General features: G+C 47.7%; 1 protein-coding gene across 2 annotated transcripts; it reads right to left on the minus strand.

Moving 5' to 3' along the window:
* Positions 1 to 5,773: 5,773 nt before the first annotated feature.
* Positions 5,774 to 16,372, minus strand: LOC116216878 (uncharacterized). 2 transcript variants are annotated; one of them, XM_085229999.1, is made up of 12 exons: positions 14,159 to 16,372; positions 13,623 to 13,682; positions 13,222 to 13,320; positions 11,983 to 12,063; positions 11,863 to 11,910; positions 11,461 to 11,553; positions 9,827 to 9,879; positions 9,673 to 9,755; positions 9,095 to 9,391; positions 8,329 to 8,394; positions 7,592 to 7,801; positions 5,774 to 7,068 (listed from the first exon to the last, which is right to left on the minus strand). In XM_085229999.1, exons 2-8 carry the CDS (start codon positions 13,632 to 13,634, stop codon positions 9,746 to 9,748), a joined length of 396 nt encoding a protein of 131 aa, XP_085086125.1. In that variant the 5' UTR covers positions 13,635 to 13,682; positions 14,159 to 16,372; the 3' UTR covers positions 5,774 to 7,068; positions 7,592 to 7,801; positions 8,329 to 8,394; positions 9,095 to 9,391; positions 9,673 to 9,745. The 2 variants fall into 2 exon arrangements, 1 of the variants encoding a protein (XP_085086125.1); XR_014884888.1 differs by lacking the exons at positions 13,222 to 13,320; positions 13,623 to 13,682; positions 14,159 to 16,372 and adding exons at positions 11,691 to 11,737; positions 12,394 to 12,743 and having other exon boundaries at positions 9,673 to 9,876; positions 11,462 to 11,553.
* Positions 16,373 to 16,775: the final 403 nt, after the last annotated feature.

Consider the following 16,775-nt stretch of genomic DNA (forward strand, 5'->3'; position numbering starts at 1 on the left):
CCAAAAAATCACCCCAATTTGCACTCTTAAAGCAGCCGAGCAGAACCCTTTGTAGCAGCTACGTCACCGTGTCCTCCTAGCACACTGTCATTAAGTGGAATCCAATTGTTTTCTAAATAGCTAATTATTTTAAGAGTATATCACCTGACTTCCCAGTCCTTACTTTATACAAAGGACACGGATTTGGAGCTCTGAGAAAGAAAGAGCAAGAAGGCATCCAGATAGGAAAATTCTTTTTTTTTCCCCAACTGATTTCCTTGTCCTCCAAAAATCACTCCTAAGGCTATGTTACAATCTTTCTTTCTTTTCTCTAAAGCAGTGCTCTGTTTCAGTGCTCTGCTACTTGCATGAATGTAAACCCACAGTCGGAGCATTATCTCAGCTGCTGTGTTTGGGCTAAGGATCTGGTTACAAAACAAGTATTTTGGATGGAAGGGCAGAGTGTTAATGAACACTCAAAAGAAGTGCAGGAAAATTGTCTTTAATATAACTAAAAATATAAAGAAACTGATTTTGACTTTTACTCCAAATTAGGGTTAGGGTATTAGTGTTTTTTGTTTCTTTTTGGTTTTTGTTTGGTTTTTTTGGTCAGTTTTGAGATGGTCATACATGACATAAATGTTTTTCTGTTTTAAAATGTTTCTATTTTTAAGGCAATTTGAATCAATTTTCCCCACTTTACATTTAAATCACATTGCATAACAGAAGTATAGCATGACTAAACTGACAAAACAAAGATTACCCTTTATCTCTCAGTTACCCAAACGGACATTTGGGTAACCAATTCATCATTCATGAATTAGGAATAGCACTGATTTTCAGTCAGTGACCCAGGGAAAGTATTCTCACAGCTAGTGGTCACTTTAAAAGATTTTTGAGATCTAAACCTACGATCTACCCAATTTTCTTAACTCATATACTCATATTAAACAGCACTCTTTCTAGTATTGAATCAAAGTGGCACTATTTTATTATTTTTTTTCAGAAAATCCAGCTAAGATTCCCCTCCCTCTCCCTCCCCCCCACTAATAGATATTGCTATCTGTATTGGGTTTTTCGAAGGAAGGAGAGTAGCAGGAGTCATCTCTGTGAGATATTACGGGATGCCTGCGATTATTACAATTGGTTTCAGCCCGCTCTGCACTGGACCTATCCCAGGACCTAGATGATTTCTTTAGCAGAGCTGTTGGTGGAAAGAAATTAAGGAATTTACGAAAGGACAGAAAGAACCGCACAGGGATACAAAGTGAGTGGGAAGGAGCAGAGGAGTAGGCAACACACGCACACGTAACTCACCCAAGAAGAGTTTCTTCACCAAAGGGTCCACTGCCCACAGATGAGCCCCACTGGAGCAGGTACACCCCAAAGAGATGACAGCATACGGGAGGCCTATGCTGGAGCAGAGGAAAGGAGCAAGAGGGAAGGAACAGCAGAGAGAAACCACAACGTAATCCTTTGCTGTCTATTCCATCTCAGAAGGGTCTGAGCGTAACCCGTAGCAATACTAGCCAGGTCCTTAGTGAGAAGTTAAGCCCAGGAAAGGGGGAGGAGAAAAGTGTTTTCCCAAAGCATATAATTGTTTTTATTACTATTTTCTACTACTCAAATCAGCAATTATTTATTTTAAAGGACAGCCAGGTAATTTTCCCAAGCCAAGTCTGTTTTTCTCACAGCACAACTGGTAAGCGATCTCCTCATTCTTTTGTTGCCCAGAGATTTCTAGATTCAGTTCCCAATGAAGAGAGGCACCAAGAGACCGACTGGGCGGGAGCACATCTGTTAGCTGCGGCCAACTCACCACAGCATCAGCGCAGACACTCAGCCACTTCACTGGAAAGAAATAGAGCAACCAAAGCTTTGCTCCAGTCATGATTGAAGTCAGTTCACTTTTACGTACTTCCAGACAAAAAGGAACCACATATCTTGTCATCTGTCTTTGCTAGACTAAGAAATAATAGGTAGCAGTTAAATAGGTAGCCCTTAGTTTATTAAACTTAGTTCAGAATGATATTTTGAGTTTGACTGAAGCGGTACAAAAATGACAGCCTAGAAATGAGAAACTGTTATTTCCCATCGCCGAGAGAATCAATTTGCGTGAAGGAATACATCAAGAAGACAGTATGCATTCAATAGCTGTGAATACTTATTCACTTGCAATTAACCTAGAAAATATTTCATGACGAAGCCAGAGAGTATGACTTCTGCGATAACTGAAAACTTTCTGTTGTGCATCGGTGACGTGACCTATGTGATATTAAGTACCACCTGTGTATGCTTGCCCTGACAATAGAGAAGGTAATTTTTTTTGTAAGTTTTGCATGATTTTCTTGTTTATTTTGAGTGCGTATATAGTCCTTTTACCAACTGTGGAGTTGCATTTCAAGGCGAGTTTGTGGTCTGTACTTTATTACTTGTTAGAACGTTTGTTAGAAAAAAATAAATTGTACGTGAATTCAGCAATGCGATCACTGACTAACTTGAGCACCTAGACTTGCTGGGGACTTGAAAGTCGACAGAGATCCTGACGCATCACTTGAACAATGAACACAGTTCTGAAGCTGAATAAAATTTTATCAAAAGCAAACTGGATGAAAAGCCACGTCAACATTCTGCTCTCAACTTAGGAACGGCTTACGATGTTGTATCTCTATGCAATCATACATTATGAATGTTAAAAAGAAAAAAATTGGCTCAGCCTCAGTTGGTCCATTTCTAACATAGAGTGGCTCAGGTGGTAAAGGACCTTAAAGATCATCTGGTTCAAACAGCTGTGCCATAGGCAGGGCCGCCACCCACTCGATCAGGCTGCCCAGAGCTCCACCAACCCAGCCTGGAACGCCTCTGGACAATGGGCCGTCACGACTTCTCCGGTCATCCCGTGCCAGCGCCTCACCACCCCGAGTAAAAAATTCCTGCCTCTTAATATCTAACCAGAATCTCCTCTCTGTTAGTTTAAAGCCATTCCACTTTGTCCCGTCACTATCAGGCTGTAGCAGAAATGCTCAGTCAGGGATGGAGCCAGTGATTGAGCACCTGGCAGGCAGGCGGGGCCATCCCAGGGGAGCTCAGGTGCACGCAACGCAGCTGAGTGACAGGAAGGGGTGGAACCAAGATCCACCCCTTCCCAGGCCTCATTTAAGGCTTGGCAGCAGAGGTGAGGCCACCTTGCTGGAGGTCCTGGCTTATTGGAGGTTTTGTGAAGGTAAACATCTTCTTTTCTTTCTTTCTGCATCTGTGGCAGCTCCTCTGTTTGGGTTTGTCTTCATTTGCTGCAGCCTAGGACTTTACCAGCCTTATATTGTCACTGTGCTTTCAATTATGTTTTAGCATTACACAGACCACATATAAAGCTGGTCTCCCTCCTGTGTATAATCTTCCTTCAAGTGCTAAAAGCCCCCAGTGAGGCCTTTTCTTCTCCAAGATTCTTAAAAATGGGTATGTGATGTTCCTCTCATCACCGGGGAGTTGCCTGACAACCATGACTTATCAAGTTTGCTGGAAAGCAGCGTGGCCATCGCATCAGGGTTCCTTTGGGGCTCCGGGATGCATGTTATCAGGCCTGATCGACCTGAGCACACTCAGTCTCATGGAGTAGTCTCAGACTCGCTCTTTTCTTACAGTGGGAGGGATTTTACTGCCACAGCCCCCGCCCAGAAGTTTAGGGACTGGGAGATACGGGATGCCAGACTCTCAGCAGAGATTGAGGCGAAGGACTTGCTGAGTGCCTCAGCCTTACCTACGTACGTTGTTGCCTGTTCTCCTTCGTGGCTTATCGGAGGGAGCACGCTTTCCTCAAACTTTCCCTTCTGAATAGCGTACCCATGGAAATCCCTTCTTGTTATGTTTTAAAATCTCCTACCAAGTTCAGTTTCACCTCTGCTGGTTGACTTGTGGAAAGCAGTCTTGCATTCTTCCCGGGTGATGAGTCCGTCTCCCCCGCCTTTCCTTTTACCTTTTCCCTCCTGCTTTTTCCCCGGCCGATCATTGTTCTGTCGCGTGCTGGTTTCCTGCCTTCTGTGCCCAGTTTCTAGGATTGGGGCTGGAGAACTGTCGTGCTCTCAGAAAGGTATCCTTAAGGAGTCCCTTTTGTGCCCTTTTATAATTCAGCATTTGAGAATATATATGTATATATATATGAAAAATATGTAATTGTGTGTGTGTGTGTGTGTGTGTGTGTGTGTATATATATATAAAATATACATATATATATAAATTTTTTCTGAAATTCTTGTCTGTTTTTGCAGATTGGCCTTCTTAATGGTATGCATCTTGTGTGGGATAAATTAAAGTCACACTGCTCGGAGCACAGGATGTACTGAGGTGCTAATGAGTTGGGCTGCATAAAAGGGTATTTGCTAAGATTTTTTTTTTATTTATTTTTAGAAAAGTTAGTAAAATAGTCTGAGTTGGAGTACTGCCACTGCAAACTCCCATCCAGAAATCAGATGTGTTGGAAAGCAGTCAGTTCCTGAAGATACGGCAATTAAATTTCTTTCAAGAGGTAGATGATTGCCCTGTCTGGGAACCACGCAAATTCTTCCTGCAGCTTTTCTAAGCGAGACCTCAGATTTTGCCTTCTACTTTAGTGTAAATAGTTAAGAAGGGTAAGTGGTTCCACTTCCCTCCAGGAAGCAGTTCTGTCTGACCTCTCGAGGCAGGCATGTCTCAGCAGTCTGAGTAGCTTATAGTGTAAGCAGTGAGATTTGCATGACTGTAAGGGAACTGCAAGGCAGGGCCCGAATCACTGATTGAGCACCTGGGAGAGACCAGGTCAGGCCTGGGAGCACAGGTGAGGGCAATTTGACTGTGGAGGGCAAGGGGTGGAGCCAGGCTCTACCCCTCTTAGACCCCATTTAAGGGCTGACTGCCACTGAGGAAGGATCTCTTTCAGGAGAACCCTCCTTTGCGGAGTTGTTTCATGAGCCTTGGACTTTGGATGTGTGTGTGCACTTTTCTTTTTGCGACAGTTTCTCATTGTGCCTGTCTCATGGCAGTTATGAAGATGAAATCTGAAGCCTTGTTCTTTACTTACGAACCTACGAACCACTGAGAAAGACTAAATCAGGTAAAGGAGTTTAAAAGATCTCCTATTGTCCTTGCGCAGTTTAATTTTTATTGCTTTTGAAGTAAAAAAAAAAATCCTTAGTTTGACATTCAGTGCGTAGGTTTGGGTGGGGAGGGATTTATCTTCTCAGCTTGGGAACTTGAGTTGATGCAGAAGGGAGATGGACTGTGGATGTTATTACCACAAGTGAGCACCACAAGTGAGCACACCAAGTGTGCTGTGTTGTGTGATGAGGGATTGGTGTTCTATAGAAACAAGGACAGAACAAAGTTCAGATTTTTTGAAACCACTCATGGTAAAATGCTGGTGGTTGTGAAGCTCATATGAATTAAGGATTACTGCTTTTGTTTCTGATTGATCATAAAAATAAGGAAGAAAAGCCTTTTTTCTCTTCACTGATGGAGGAATATACTCTTATGGTCTGGTCAAAGTGAGGGTAAAGAGTTTATAACTTGGTTTGTAATGGAAGACATGACAAAGACTGGTACATACATTGGAAGTCACCTTCTGAGTGCTGTCACCCAGGAACCACTGATAGGGGTCTTTTTTGGCAGCTTTAGGCTTTGAAGCTGCAAACCATACTTCTTGCTCAGCCATTCTGGATAGTAATGGTAGGCTACCACTAATAATGTTACTATGCAGATAATGTGAACAGTAAAATGAATTGGATTGTAGCAGTTAAAAATACCCAGCTTTAGGAAGAAAGTGTTTATTTGTAGCTATGTATTTATTAGTGATTTATTACAGACCTTAAATATACAGATACAATAATCTGATACATTACAGATTGTACTCGATTCATCTACTAGAGGGATGTTTCTATTAACATCAACTGTCTAACACCTCCTGAGTCAATAATTGCTGTATCCTCTGTTTAACAGTTCCTACAAGTTTATTGGCACTAATTGGCATCCTCCCACCATGTGGGAATGTGAGAAAACACCCATATTACAAAAGTGCGACATCTCTGCCTGTGGTCCAGTTTCAAGCATGTATTGCCTCTTTGAGGAGGTAAGGGAAATTCTTGTCATGTGAGGGGACCCAGAAACTAAATCCTGTGCCAGAAAACAGCCCTTCCTACTTGTACCTCTTAAAACAAACAGAGGGCTAAGCACTGACTTGCCCCATACAAAAGAGGCTCCAAGCATTTGTTAGAATAAATGAGATCAGGAGAAGCTGTGAGACAGGCGCCAGTCAGATTCCAGGGGCTTCTTGTGGGGGCAGTTCTCTTCAGTATTGCTGTAAGCAATCAGGACACAAGGAGTCAAATGTGTATTAAGTATGTTTGCTGATTACAGTACAGTAGGAGGAGCTATGTACTCCCCAGGGATAGAAGGGCTTTGCTGAGTTACCTCTACCCAGGAGCAGGCCATACAATTGCCAGCCAAGTGAAGTTAGACTGCAGCCAGCACCTGATTCCGCACCTGAGAGGGGCCAACCCCAGCTACAGCCAGGGGATGAGGCCAGAGAGCTGCCCTGGGGAAAGGAATCTGGGTGCCACAGCTGACAGCAAGTTAAATCATTAGGAGGGCTGGCCACAGCCTGGGGCACATCAGGCCCACCACTCCCAGCCAAAGGAAGGGATCATCCCCCTCTGCACCACAGAGGTAAGGCCTCAACCGTGAGCATCGCATGCAGTTCTGGGCCCTCCACTATCTATTAAAGAAGAAATAAAGCTCTCCAGCAGCATTCAAGAAAGGCCCCAAACTCCCTCCAACTAGCCAAAAGGAGGCTGTAGCAAGGAGGGGGTCAGCTTTTCCCCCAGCTAGCCTGGGATGAGATGGGAACGGCCTGCAAGTTGGAGCAGAGGAGGCAGAGGTTGCAGATGAAGAAAAACTTGGGAGAAAGAGGGATGAGATATCAGAACAGGCTTCCCTGAGGGAGCAGTTACAGCCCCCAGCACTGACAGTTGGCAAAGCATTTGGACGCTGGTCTCAGCCACAGCAGTCCAAGTCTGGGCAGTTTCACGCAGAGCTAGGAGTTGCAAGTCCCTCCTTCCGATTCTGTGAACAAAATGAGACAGACATTTCACTGAATTTGTGTATTTGTTTCTTCACTTGTCCTCTCATCTCGGTAACATACATTCTAGACAGCCCTGCGGAAAATAAGCCTCCGTTCCATTTATCACAAGGACCGATGCTTCATCACCTGCCTACATCTTGAACTTGTGAGTAGAATGACCTGACAACTCATTGAAACTCCACTGAAGTCATTAGCTAAGTAGTATCACATCTAACTGGATGAACTCCATTTTCTATCTTGAATCATCCACACGCTGCATGCGAATGGCAGAATTCAATTATTAACTGATTAAATATGAAGCCAATTAATAATTGTGGACTCTTGCATAAACTACACTGCAATATATTGCAGTACACCATTCACTAACATTCAGTGCAAAAGCAGAACCCCAACGGCAGTTCCATCGCTGTTACTGAGAAGCTCAATGCAGATCACAATGTATTTGCATAGTGTTAGAAGAATTCAGTCTCAGCACGGGATGAAGGTTTACAGAAACTAACTTACCGAGACTCAAGACAAAGGGTTTCACGGTGAAGCACCGGCTCAGGTCACTTAGCAAGAAACCAGAGAGATTCTCAGTGAACTCATCTTACAAATGGAAAGCAGAAGTTTCTTTTGCAAGACAGTCACTGCCATCTGCTCTTGGGCTGGCACACCCACCCGCGAGCTCAAGAAGCTCTACCGAGCTCGAGAAACACTGGTCTCTGGACATCTCTGCAACAGTACAAACAGTGGCAACATAATTGGCCTTTTCACTTACCCAGTAAAGCAAGCCTGACACACTGTATTTTTGCAGTAGGTAACTTGTAAAAATGTTTGGTATTGATTTGTTTCTTTTTTCCCCAAAGGTGCAATGCTATGTAGTCAACTGCTCAAGGGATTTTTCTCCCTTTTTTGTCTTCCCAAGGTAAATAACATCAACAGCAAAGGAACAAGGCCCAAGAGCAGAAATAGAAGGCGCATCCTTGGCTTTTTTTGCGGTAAGCGAGGATTTATTGTTGTTTTAAGTCAGAGACAGACAGATACCCACTTCATCAAAAAACTTGAGTTACCTAAGCCTAGCCCTTCCCTTTTAGTGACATTACAAGACGCGTACACCACAGCTGTATTTGATCTCCAGCCACACTTAGCCCAGTCCTTTCAAAAGGGAAATCCCCACACCCCCTGAGCATAGTCAGTTACCACACAGAGCAAGAAATTTCTTAAGTCACAGAGCAAGAGTTGTTTCGAAAAGGCTTTACCTGAGGATTAAAATGAATGGTTTTCTCCTTCAGCAGGACCCAGCTCCTCCACACTCCATCTCTCACCTTCAGGACCAGGAGCAACACCACAAAGAAGCCATCACCACACAGGAGCCACTCCAGGACCCACAGAAGAGAGCCCTTCACCAGGGAGGGGGGGGCCCCACCGGGCAGGCGGGAGGGGGGGGCCCCACCGGGCAGGCGGGAGGGGGGGGCCCCACCGGGCAGGCGGGAGGGGGAGCGGGGGGGGGCCCCACCGGGCAGGCGGGAGGGGGGGGCCCCACCGGGCAGGCGGGAGGGGGGGGCCCCACCGGGCAGGCGGGAGGGGGGGGCCCCACCGGGCAGGCGGGAGGGGGGGGCCCCACCGGGCAGGCGGGAGGGGGGGCCCCACCGGGCAGAGGGGGGGGCCCCACCGGGCAGGCGGGAGGGGAGGGCCCCACCGGGCAGGCGGGAGGGGGGGGCCCCACCGGGCAGGCGGTCTCCAGCCCAGACAGAAAAATTTCCATTACTGACCTGCACCCAACCCTCCCGCCCTAAAAAAAAATAATCTCTCTGAGATAGTGCAAACCCCACTCAACAGCCCCTACCCAGAGGGGAGGAGGGTGCAGCCCACTCAGAGTGGGCTGCACCCTTCTCCCCCCTACCACCAAAACCTGAGTTGACTCATCTCTACTCCATCAAACAGCCACTCAGAGCCCTTCCCCAGCAGCACAGGAATTCTGCCAAGGGATCACCTGCAAGGCACCCCTAAACAACCCACACTTACCTCTTGGGGCAGCAGGTCCTCAGGGAACAAAACCACTCAAGTGCTACAACTCAGACTCCTGCAGGCACCACTTCTCACTCTCCCTCCACAAGTGGACGTGCCACACCTTCAAACAAAAACAAATTCCACCACCTAGGAGCAGCACACACAGCTCACCTCGCTCCAGAGTCACACCAATGCAATGTCTGCAGGAACAACTCCACAAACTGCTTCTGAGGTGCCACAGGGTGGGTGGGGCAGAGGGCTCACAACTCCACACTGATCCTCACTGCTGAATGCTCCTGTGTGACGCTCACCCTGTAACAAGATCAGCCAGGCACAACTTGAAAATTCACAAGGAAGGAGACTCCACAACCTCTCCAAGCAGCTTATTCCATCCCTCTCACAGTGAAATCATTCTTCTTCATACAGAACTTCCAGTCTCAGAACACTGCCCCCGTTCTACCACCCATCCCCATCAACTACACTCCTTCACTTAGATACTTACTAACAGATGCAATATTCCACAACAGCCACTGCCATTCCCTCATCTAATCAGACAATCACAACATCACGCAAGGCTACCATCTCAGTCTCACCTCACTTCCCCTCGCTGAATCTGCCATGACTGCTCAAGAAGTAACTCCCCTTCCAGTTGCTCCGAGATAACATCTACAACAAGCTGTCCCAGCACAGTGCCAGGGAGGGAGGCGACGCTGACCAACCTAGAGTTGCACAGGCCGTCCTTCTCACCCTTCCTGAAGACTGCTGTGATGGTGGCTCTCCTTCAGTTCTCTGGCACCCTTCGTGTAAGAAAAAAAAAGCAGTCACTTCTGCCAGCTCCCTCGGCACACATAGGCACATCCCATAAGAGTCTGGGATTTTGCAGGCATCGATTTCACCCAAATGAAATTTGAACAGCTCTCCCACACTCAAAACAAAGTCATCCTTCCTCAAAGACTCTTTCATCTGATATACCCCATGAGCAGCAGTAACTGCTGAAGCCGAGAAAGCATCTGGCACAGCTACCTTCTCACATTCCCTGTTCTGCAAGGTGGGGGCCCCCGATAACAGCAGGCCCACACATTCCCTGCTCTCTATTTCCCTGTTTGCGGGTTTGCCAACTTGAGTGAGCCTTCACCTTCTTCCCCAAAGGTGATGCTAAGGGGGCCTTAACCTTCCTTTTTCTCTTCCGGTTTATCTATGACCTCCTCCTTCACCCGTGCAGGTCTCCTGTCACTGCTGCTCTATTTCTTACCCTTAGGGATGCACCCTCCTGAGCGCAAACAAGTAATGCGGAGTCAGGAGCCTCTGGCAGGACCCCTTTCAGTGCTCTAACCCAAGGAATACCTCCAAGGTGGTCCTTCAAGAGGACAAAGTTGGCTCCCTCAAAGTCTGAGGTTTCAGTCCTACTTATTGCTTTGCATCTTCTGCATACATCCCGAACTCCACCAGCTCGCAACAGCTGCGCTTGAGGCTGCCCCGGTCTTCACATCCCCGACCGGCCCTTCCTCCATACTGAGTACAAGATCCAGCAGCACCTCTCTCCTCATTGGCTCCTCCATCACCTCTGACAGAAAATTTATCTTTGACACCTGCAGAAACCTCCTGGAATGAGGTACACCTGACAGCTCTGCTTCATTAACAAATGGCAGGCTGGTTCAAATCTACTGTGATAACTGACATCCACAGCTGTGAGCTTACTGTCAACTGTGTGCAGATGATCTTTTCAGCTTCCTCATCTGTAACCAACACACCCAGTGATGTTACCCACACTTACTGCCTCTCGAGCCTCACACATCACTGCTCCCCTGCTTCTTCATTCATCCCTCAGCAGAGCTCAATACATTCCACTTCTCTCTCTGGAAGAGCAACTCCACCACCTCACCTGTCTGTCTCTCCTATAAAGAACACAGCCAGTAGACAGGAGGGGGGTCCCCCCTCAGCTCCCAACCCTCCCACCCTACAAAAAACCATCTCTACAAGACACTGCAAACCCCAGTCAACATCCCCATGCCCAGGGGCAAAAGCACAGCTCGCACAGGATGTGAGCTGTGCTTTTCCCCCATAGGAAATACCAAGCACACAAAACAACTCCACAGAAGCCACTACTTCATGCCACACTACACACACCCAACTGCCCAGCCACACAAAGCCAAATACACCAAGATGCCTCTCCTGAACACCACAAGCTCACCTTTACACCCACAAAAGCCACCTTCTTTAAGGGATCCAAACAGGGGCTCCAGGGCCAAGGGAGTACACACACACACACACACACACACACACACACACACACACAAAAAAAAAAAAAAAAAGACACCCACCAAGAGGACCAGAGATCTACCCAAGGAGGACCACCTACAACACACAACAAACAGTGCCCACCTGGTAGATCTCCTCTGCTTCTTCCTCATGTGCAGCACAGCTCCCAGTCTAGGAGAAGGACCTTCCTTTCGGGACACCAGCTCCACCAGGATCTGAGGGAAGAAACCAGCTTGGGAGTGCTGCACCTCACCAACCAAGACAACAGACCACCCCGCTACAGGAAACAGCACCAGGACTCCAAGCTCCCACAAAAAGCTGTTGCCAGTGCCCTGCAGGCTGCGCTTCTCACCTCTCACTCCATTCCTCCAGGAGCTGATCTGCCACACACCATTAGGGCTGAAATCAACATACGCCATCACCCTCAAACAGAAAGGACTTTTTTCCCTGATACACGGTCCCAGCCAGAAAAATCCAGCCCAGGGGCAGCGCACACTGGTCAGGGACGCAAGAACACCACTTACCTCGCTCCATAGACTCTCATTAGCAGGATCCCCACTCCAGCCCTGAACCTGTATGAAGAGCTCCATGAGTCGCTTCCAAGGGGGCACAAGGCTCACATCCCTGGGTCCCCCATCGCTCACCTCTTTCATCCCACCGCTGATGAAAGCGCTTCCACACTCAGGCAGATCCTCACTGCTAAATGCTCCATTGTGGCACTCACCCTGCAACAATGACATCCAGTCCCACACATCACCCAAGAAAGCATCCAGACAAGACTTGAATATCCCTAGAGAAGGTGACTCTGCCACCTCTCCAGGCAGCCTGTTCTATCACTCTCACAGAAAAAGCATTCTTACTTCTGATGTTCAAGACCGTGAACATTGCCCCCATTCTGCCACCACACACCTCCCATCAGTGTGAGAACAAGCCCATCCCCAACAAATAGACTCCTGCACTTCAGAGATTCACTGATAGTAGTGATATTTCCTCCCCCTCCCCACATCCACTACCCTTCTCTTATCTAAAGAAACAGTCACAACGCAGAAGGCTACCAGGTTGGTCCAGCATCATTTCCCCTCACTGAATCCACCGCAGCAACTCCTTAGAAATATTTTCTTTATCAAATCATTTGGAGATGTCACCTAGACCAAGCTGTCCCATCACCTTGCTGAGGAGGGAGGTAAAGCTGGCTGGCCTGTAGTTGCACAGGCCATCCTTCTCACCCTTTCTGAAGGCTGTGAGAATGTGACTATCCTCCCGTCTTCAAGCACCTTTCCAACAGGAAAGAGCATATGGAATAGGATAGAGAGCTTTGACAATTGCTTCTACCAACTCCCTTGGCACGCGCAGGCATATCTGATTAGAGCCCAGAGATCTGCAGGCATTGATTTTGCCTGAATCCTACTTACTGCTTTGCATCTTCTACATACATCCCAAACTCCACCAGCTTGCAACTGCTGTGCTTGAGGCTGCCTTGGTCTTCGCATCCCTGACCGGCCCTTCCTCCATACTGAGTACAAGATCCAGCAGCGCCTCTCTCCTCATTGACTCCTCCATCACCTCTGACAGAAAATTTATCTTTGACACCTGCAGAAACCTCCTGGAATGAGGTACACCTGACAGCTCTGCTTCATTAACAAATGGCAGGCTGGTTCAAATCTACTGTGATAACTGACATCCACAGCTGTGAGCTTACTGTCAACTGTGTGCAGATGATCTTTTCAGCTTCCTCATCTGTAACCAACACACCCAGTGATGTTACCCACACTTACTGCCTCTTGAGCCTCACACATCACTGCTCCCCTGCTTCTTCATTCATCCCTCAGCAGAGCTCAATACATTCCACTTCTCTCTCTGGAAGAGCAACTCCACCACCTCACCTGTCTGTCTCTCCTATAAAGAACGCAGCCATCCACAACAGCATTCCAGTCATTCAAGCTGTCCCACCGCGTCTCCATGAGGGGAATGGGATCACGCTCCTGAAATTACAAATAAGGTGGGGGGGGGGGAAATAGAAATACATAGTCTCATCCTACTCGCTCCCACCGCTTGAAGCGGGAGAGGCTGAAGGACCCGCAAAACCCTTCCAGGGGCCGAGACCGCCCCGGGTCGCGCTCGGTCTCGGGCGGTTCGGCGGCGACCCCGCGCCGGCTCTTCTAAAAAGGCCACGTGGGAGCCTGGCGAAAGCGCCGTGCCGGACCCGAACAGATGTAGCCGAGCGGCGACCCTACGTGTGTGTCTCAAGAAGACACAGCTTACCTAGTGACTTCCAAACACTCACCGCTTCCACCATCTCACCGGTTCGGGATAACGAGAGATTCTGCCGCAGCCCACGCTCAGCCTGCAATAGGAGAAAACTTGTTCCAGCAGCCCTTGGCGTTGTTTCTTACTCCCAGCAGCACCGAAGCTGCAGGAATACGGCCCCGTCCCGCTCGCTCCCAACCATGAGAGCGGGAGGAACTGAAGCCCCTACTATACAGCCCTGGGCTGCGCTAGGGTTCGGAGAACCGAGCGGCGGCACCCTCCGAAAACGCGCCGGCAGCCAGGCGGCGACGCTATGACGGCTCCGAGAAGCCGGAGGAGCCCGGCTGGGGAGCCCAGCTGGAGACCCGCGCCGGTCCCCAACGGAGCGCGGCCCGGCGGCCTCCTGCTGCGGGCGGACGGCCCCGGACGGCTCCCGAGCCCTCGCCGCCTCCGCGGTCCCGTTGCTACCGGAACGGCTCACCGGTTCGGGCTGATCCTTACCGCGAGAAATCTCTCCGCAGCCTGAAACAAAACAACATAACGAGAACATTACACAGAATCCAAAGCACTCACTTTAAAAGCAGCATCAGCAGCGCTAGGACCAGACAAAAGACCGGAGCCCGCTCCGGCTCCAACCGGCAATGAACCCCGGCAGCTCTCGTGGTTCCTGACGGACTACGGCGGAGCTTAAGAGGCGGTGGGGCGGACCCGCCCCGGGCTGCCGACGAGGCGCAGCTGTGCCCGGTTGGCCGCGGCCCCGCAGCACCTGGGAGTCGTTGTCCCGTTAGCGCCGGCCGGGGGCCCTGACAGTTAGACATGCGGACTCTAGATCTGAATTAGGGTCTTAAATCGCACTTTTAATTAAAGTTTGTTACTCGCTTCTCCTCACCTCGCTGTGGGATTCATTAATAAGTTACATAATTGTGCCTAATTCAAATGGATCGCTTTGCATCTGACGTGACGCCCTTCCAAAGAACTTCCCTTCCAAATCAGTGCCACAAGGAACTCCTAGTTTTGAACTGGTGGAAGGATGGTGTGAAAGGACTTCATAGTTCTTTGAGAGAGATCTTCACCAGACTCCCAGAAAACGCTTCACATCACTTATCTGATTGTCTGATGGGCAAACGATAGGAGGAACCGAACATTTGAGTTACAATCAGTTGTATGCACAGGATGAGTTGAAAAGAGTCCCTCTGACTCTGTACTTGGAATGAGAAGGTCTTGGGGGATACGTGGACGTTAAACGCTTGTAAGAGCTACTGCCCGAAACTAAAAATTGGCCCAAGTGGCCAGAAGGCCAGTGGCATCCTGGCTTGGATGAGGAATGGTGTAATCCTGCTCCTGTACTCGGCACTGGTGAGGCCTCATCTCGAGTGCTGTGTTCAGTTTTGGGCACCTCAGTACAGAAAGGACATCGAGGTGCTGGAGCAGGTCCAAAGAAGGGCAACAAGACTTGTGAAGGGCTTGGAGAATATGCCCTGTGAGGAGAGACTGAAGGAACTGGGGCTGTTCAGTCTGAGGAAGAGGAGGCTAGGGGGAGACCTTATTGCTCTCTTACAATACCTGAAAGGTGCTTACAAGAGAGCAGGGCTGGTCTCCTCACTGGTGACAGGTGACAGGATGAGGGGAAATGGCCTTAAATTGTGCCAGGGTAATCTTAGGGTGGATATCAGGAAAAACTTTACAGAAAGAAGTCTATTTCGGTTAAGCACTGCAATAGGCTCCCCAGGGGGGTGGTTGAGTCACCATCCCTGAATGTTTTTTAAAAACTATTTGGATGTGGTGCTTGGGGACATGATTTAGTGGAGAGTTGTTAGAATTAGGGTAGTATGGTTGGGTTGTGGTTGGACTTGATTAAGGTGTTTTCCAACTTGAGCAATTCTATGATTCAGTGACTCTAAGTAGCGGTTTGCTAGTTACAAGAACGTTCCTAGCGATATGGAAACAAGGACATCGTGTCTGGTTTCTTCAGCATACAAGAGTGCTCTGATTTTCCAAAATAAATGGATCGCTGTGGATCTCTTCTAGTACCTGCTTCTAGTGCTGCTTCCTCTATCTTTAAACGCTGCAACCTGTGACCCTAGTTATATACTGTCACTTTCTTTTCATAACTTAATTTTATTTCAGTCACTTTTAGCTCTTTATCTCTTGTATTTCAGTGGAGGGGCACAGCTGATTGATTAGGTGCAATATGCAACCTCCTGCCCTTTCGGAAATCAGTGAATTATTTGTCGTTGAAGCTTTTCTGTGATATAATTCCAGGGTGCATTTTAAACCTGAATTTGATCGTGCTAGCGGTCATTTCTGTTTTTCCTTTCCTTCACATGCTAATCCGTCAGACAACATGGTGTCTCTCACTGCCCCCAGATTCACAGAATTTATTAGCTTTACGTTGCAACAAATGCAAAAATAGATTCACCTTAATGCTGACCCTTACCATTAGCTTTCAGACTCAATCCAACTGTGAACCGTTTGGGGTCGTAGTGCTCTTTTATGAGGTTTGTAATCTCTGGAAATAGTTCTCATTTAGTGTTTCAGGAACAATTTGGTTAAACATTCTCAAATATTTAAAATAATCATTTGTTTTTGTGCCACGCATGATGTGATTTGCATTAAACCAACACCTACGTATCTTTGTGAGCAGTTTTTCAGAGTTTACACATTATTCTTTCTGTGCTGCATCAATAACAACTTTCAGCGATTTCACAGCAGTCCTAAGAAGGGCAGACTTGATGTCTGCTCTTTTTCAGGCATCTTATTTAAACACTAATTATGATCATCATCAATAGACGTGAAAGTATTTCTTAATAGGAATCAAATACCAAAATTGGCCAGCCGTTTCTTATTGGCCTGTTTTCTGTTAATGTGTTATGACGATGGTGATTATTATTATTAATGAGAATGGACAATACTCATTTCAGGTTCCAGTTCATTTGAAGAGATAATATCTTTACAATACAGAACTGCTTTAAGTGAGCTCTGTGGATTGGATCCCTGGTTGTTGCACATCACTGACATTTGGCAAGTTGAAATGTTCCAACGTAAGGGTGGCATTTGGTGAAAAATGTGCTGCATCTCAAGAGATCAGCCCCTCAACTAGCTCGGATGGGAATGTGAGGTGTTTAACTCTGCTTCAAAGAGCAGTTCGATGGATCATGTAAATATTTTGTCTTTTCAAAGGCAGGAGACT

Source organism: Meleagris gallopavo, chromosome 8, assembly GCF_905368555.1.
Source record: "Meleagris gallopavo chromosome 8, MGAL_WU_HG_1.1, whole genome shotgun sequence".
Lineage (NCBI taxonomy): Eukaryota > Metazoa > Chordata > Aves > Galliformes > Phasianidae > Meleagris > Meleagris gallopavo.